The sequence below is a fragment of the Contarinia nasturtii genome, unplaced genomic scaffold (assembly GCF_009176525.2).
Source record: "Contarinia nasturtii isolate CC-2019 unplaced genomic scaffold, AAFC_CNas_1.1 Cnas_scaffold_883, whole genome shotgun sequence".
In the NCBI taxonomy this organism is placed as follows: Eukaryota; Metazoa; Arthropoda; class Insecta; order Diptera; family Cecidomyiidae; genus Contarinia; species Contarinia nasturtii.
Genome location: NW_022198230.1, coordinates 8,963 through 13,509, shown reverse-complemented (window position 1 = coordinate 13,509; position 4,547 = coordinate 8,963). Strand labels below are relative to the sequence as shown.

Genomic DNA, 4,547 nt, shown 5'->3' with positions numbered 1-4,547 from the left:
TTCGCAAAAAAAAGTCTCCAATCTCATATACGTCAACCCCCCTTGCTTTTCCCATCTGCTCTCGGTCTATAAACTTTAACTAATTAATTAACTAACTTAATTAATTGAAAACATACGTTTTGGAGTAGTTTTTACAATATACGATCCAGTTTTGCTGAAAATGACAATTACCAATTCACGATTTCATTAAAAATCAGTTTATGTATTTCGGATGGATATCCATCCGAGATATTTTAGAATATCTGGATATTCAACGCAACTGCACAGCGCCAGAGCTGTGTGCGTCGCAAATAGAATCTACGGTATGTCGCTACGTATATCTGTATCAAGTGCCTTACGTACAGTCGTACACAGTCACACTCTGTGTAGATTATATGTGCGACGCACACAGCTCTGGCTCTGTGCAGTTGCGTTAAATATCCAGATATTCCAAAATATCTCGGATGGATATCCATCCGAAATACTGTTGAAAATTATTAATTATTTATATATAGGAGTGTTTGCAAACTATTGGTGAAACTTACCTTAAGAGTTGGTCCAAACTAGATAATTGTTCACCTTGCGCTATATGAATATCTCCTTCCTCTCTTGCTTCTACAAATTTTTCATAATCATATGCGATCATTGTTACATCAGTATTAGTTAATAATCCAGCATAAAATTCGCACGCAAATTGGTGTGAACATTTGTCTGCATTTTCTTCTGAAACACAGCTAGGTTGATAAGCGTCGCCATTTAAGAAAATATCAAGTGTTCCTAATCTCGTGCCATCACCTGTATCAATTAAATTTATATTTTCTTTATTGAAAATAGTTCGGTTAAAACATATATTTCAATTTACCTCTGAATGCGTCGTTGGTGTGGAAAACAACAACTTTATCTGCATCTTCTGGTTGTAAATTCGAATTTAAGTCAAAGTCCTCGAATTTATTTAGTCCAGTCTATTGAAAAATCAACGATTTTTCTTTTGACATTCATTCGAAAAACATATATTTAGATAACATTTTACTTACTGGATTGAAAGCGATAATGTTTGGAATTTTTCTTAGTTGATTTTCATTAAGTTTCCGTTGTGTAAACTTTTTTCCAGCTAAAGAAATAAACGAAAATTAAACCAAATGTTGAACATAATAGATAAATGCAAGCAAACCTATTCCTGCCACATCACATCCGATGCCATTGCAAACCAATTCCAAATTGTTGATATTTATTGTGTTGTTCTTGCACATATTGAAAATCAATTCTGCAACGTTATCACCAATAGTTTCAATATGATATTCAATGTCCGGTATTTCACGTTTTGGCAAATGGATGCAGAACAATGTGACATTTTTATTGGAATAGGCTAAATAGGTGGAAAATGTAAATCATTCGTGTATAATTTAAATTATATTTTCATTTAGAAATGATGTACCATTTTGAAGACAAGTCCTGAGTGATGAATTCGTTTCAACATCAATGAGTATAACCATCTTTTGACCAGCGTTGACCTCAGAGAGCTCTTCAATAAGAGGAACATAATGTCCATCCGATATCAAATTCTTCAAAGTTTGGTTCGCCCCTAGGGCTATTCAGCCATTGATAGACATGAAATAATTATTCAATTAACAACAATCTATTTTAAGAACTGCAGCAAAGAATATACTGCACATATTTCGGAATGAATTAAACGAATCTTTCGGATAATGGTATGTAGCTACATAGTTCTAATAACTTGGATTACTTCTTTGAATAAAACGCTGTGACAACTCACACGTGCTACCATCACTTCAATTATAAGATTGATATTTTTTTGCTCTCTTTATTTTTATACATTTGTTTTTCTTTGAAAACTGTTTCATTTATCAAAATATAACATATTTCGCAGCCACAAAGTGGTTTGATGGAAAAATATGCGTTAAAAAAATTATTAGAATAAAAAAAATCATTTATCGATAGCCGTTTTAAGAACATTTAAATGAAAAAAAGATTACTTTTAAATTATACAAATATACAAATTGACGACAAAATGACATTTTAACCCTCTAATGCATTAATTTTTTATGATTATTTTTTAATATAAAACAATTCCTTGAAAAAATAATCGAAATCCAAAAAAGTGCATAGTTTTCTCAAAAAATGCCATTGACAAAATTGGAGAACAATAAAAACCATCAAAATCAAAACCATTGTTTAAACTGCAGTAAAACTGCTATAAACAAAGAAAATGATAATTTTTTCGTCAAATTTCTGTTTTCACGTACAACCGTGTTTATAATCAAACAACCGATTTACATCCAATTGTCAAATGACCGGAAAATGAAAGCCTAAGGATCTGAATGTACTTTAATTCATAGTTACTCTGAAAAAATGTTGTGGGGTTATGTTCGACTTTACGTGTTGACAAATATTTACACTACAAAAATATAATACTTCAAAAAAAAAAATTGTGGTGAATTCTAGTACTAGAAATATTCATGAATTATAAAAACAGCATACATTTTTTTTGTAGTGCTAGAATCACCACAATATTTTTTTGAATTATTATATTCTTGTAGTGTTAATAAATGTCAACACATAAAGTTGAACATAACCCCACAACAGTTTTTTCAGAGTAAATAAAATCATTTGTTTTTAATCATATATTTTGAACAATAATTTATGGCAGAGCTATGTACTAGAGGGTTAACAGTCGATATCTGCTGCTCCGAAGTCGAAAAGACTGGCGGCTGGTATTCGATCGGGTGGTGTTTCATTGCAAATGATATTGTAAATAAATGTGATAAAATCAGTCTGTAACATGAACATATTTTTTTACATGTTAACCCTCTACTGCATGCATTTTTACTGCCCTCTACGCACACATAGTGTAAGGTGAAAACTATTGTAATCGGTCAAAATTTTGAAAACTTCAGAAACATGTTTTCTACCTATTATTGAGGTCAAAGAACACGAATTTGGCGTTTTTAAACATGGTTTTTGTTAATCTGTACGTCGTACGTCGTACGTTGTACGTCGTACGCAAAATTTGTTAGCAAGATTACGCTCATCGTAGAAACTTAATTCAAAATCTGACTTTACAGGATGATTGGGGGTCCCGAGGAATAGAAATCATAAGCTTTTGAGCGACTTTGGTTGATGGAAAAAAATTTCATGCCTGGAGTGATACCTATGAAAAAGAGTCACTCAAAAATATGTATTGGAGGGTTTTTTGGCACGAGAAAACCGAATCCGATGTTAGTTTTGAGATACAATCAATTTTTGATACAGTTTCCTTGAAAAAATCACAAAAAATTGAATTTTTGTATGGGAGCCATGCCTGTATGCTACCTTAATGGTGTGAAACTTTGCACAGTCTATTTTCTACACAAAAAAATAACATTCTGAAAGTTTGAAGAGATTTCAATCAAAATTTGGGGTACCTCCCAACTAACAAAAAAAATTATCTGAAGTTTCATTTATATTGCTGAGAATAGTTTCTCCAATGAATGTGTAGTCTTCACTATTTCCGGCATTAATTTGTTTTTTAAAATCATAATTTAAAAAAAAATATATATTTGTAAAAATTTAACTCACCAAAACAAATCAGATGTATAAAAATCAATCCTTTCATCTTATGGCCGAGAAAAGGACGTGCTTTTCAATTTCAACTGATCGAACCACTGAATGAGTTGTAAACAGGTGTTGCTTTTATACCATTCAAGGGAACTGGATTATCATTATTTGATATAAGAACAGCCCTAATCAGTATATTCAGTCAAAACAAGTGATGGTTTTTTCCCTAGTCACATGCCAAAAAATACTTTCTTCATTCACCTTGTTTATTTGTTCAATCTACATAAAAAAAACTGTTTTCGTGTTTATAACGGCGTGAACACTGTGTAGTCAGTTGGCAATAATAAATCAGGAACTTTTCTGAAAGAATATTAAATCAAATAAAAAACCTCTGACGAGGTGAAGAGCGAGTGACGAAACCAAAATGTGAAACACAATATTTCTGATATCAATTTTGCGACGAAAATAAATGATAGATAATTTTTCTGTGTACTGTGAATAAAAACTAAATATACATTTGAACATTCAAAACCTAGGGGCAGAGCAGTACTAGAATAATAATTTTTGTTTAAAGTAATTCTATGTTGTGAGTAGTAATCCATATTAATCCGCGGTAATACACACTTGTGTAAATTCTAACAGCAGTGCAATGACGTTTCATGTGTACGTTGTGTACAATTAAATTTGTTAGGAATAAAGCGTTCGTCGTATATTGCGGATTGAAACAATTTATTCGATATTTATTAAATTAAATTCGTTATTTTCCATTTTTTAACAATAAAATATCTCATCCGAAATATACTGCGATCGCTTTATGCCTAGCAAATGTCATACACAACGTACACATGAAACGTCATTGCACTGCTGTTAGAATTTACGTAAGTTTGTATTACTATGGATTAATATGGATTACTACTCACAACATAGCATTACTTTAAGAAAAATGATTATTCTAGTACTGCTCTGCCCCTAGTTCAAAACGTTGCAGAAATCCCTCTCTGTTTACTGTCAGT

General features: G+C 31.6%; 1 protein-coding gene across 2 annotated transcripts; it reads right to left on the bottom strand.

Annotated features, from left to right (window-relative positions):
• Positions 1–15: 15 nt before the first annotated feature.
• On the bottom strand, positions 16–3,640 carry LOC116342705 (lipase member H-like). 2 transcript variants are annotated; one of them, XM_031770418.1, is made up of 7 exons: positions 3,556–3,640; positions 1,415–1,567; positions 1,151–1,345; positions 1,014–1,090; positions 842–941; positions 525–774; positions 16–154 (listed from the first exon to the last, which is right to left on the bottom strand). In XM_031770418.1, the coding sequence occupies exons 1-7, from the start codon at positions 3,590–3,592 to the stop codon at positions 97–99; spliced, it is 870 nt and encodes a 289-aa protein (XP_031626278.1). In that variant the 5' UTR covers positions 3,593–3,640; the 3' UTR covers positions 16–96. The 2 variants fall into 2 exon arrangements, with proteins under 2 accessions (XP_031626278.1, XP_031626279.1); XM_031770419.1 differs by lacking the exon at positions 1,151–1,345.
• Positions 3,641–4,547: the final 907 nt, after the last annotated feature.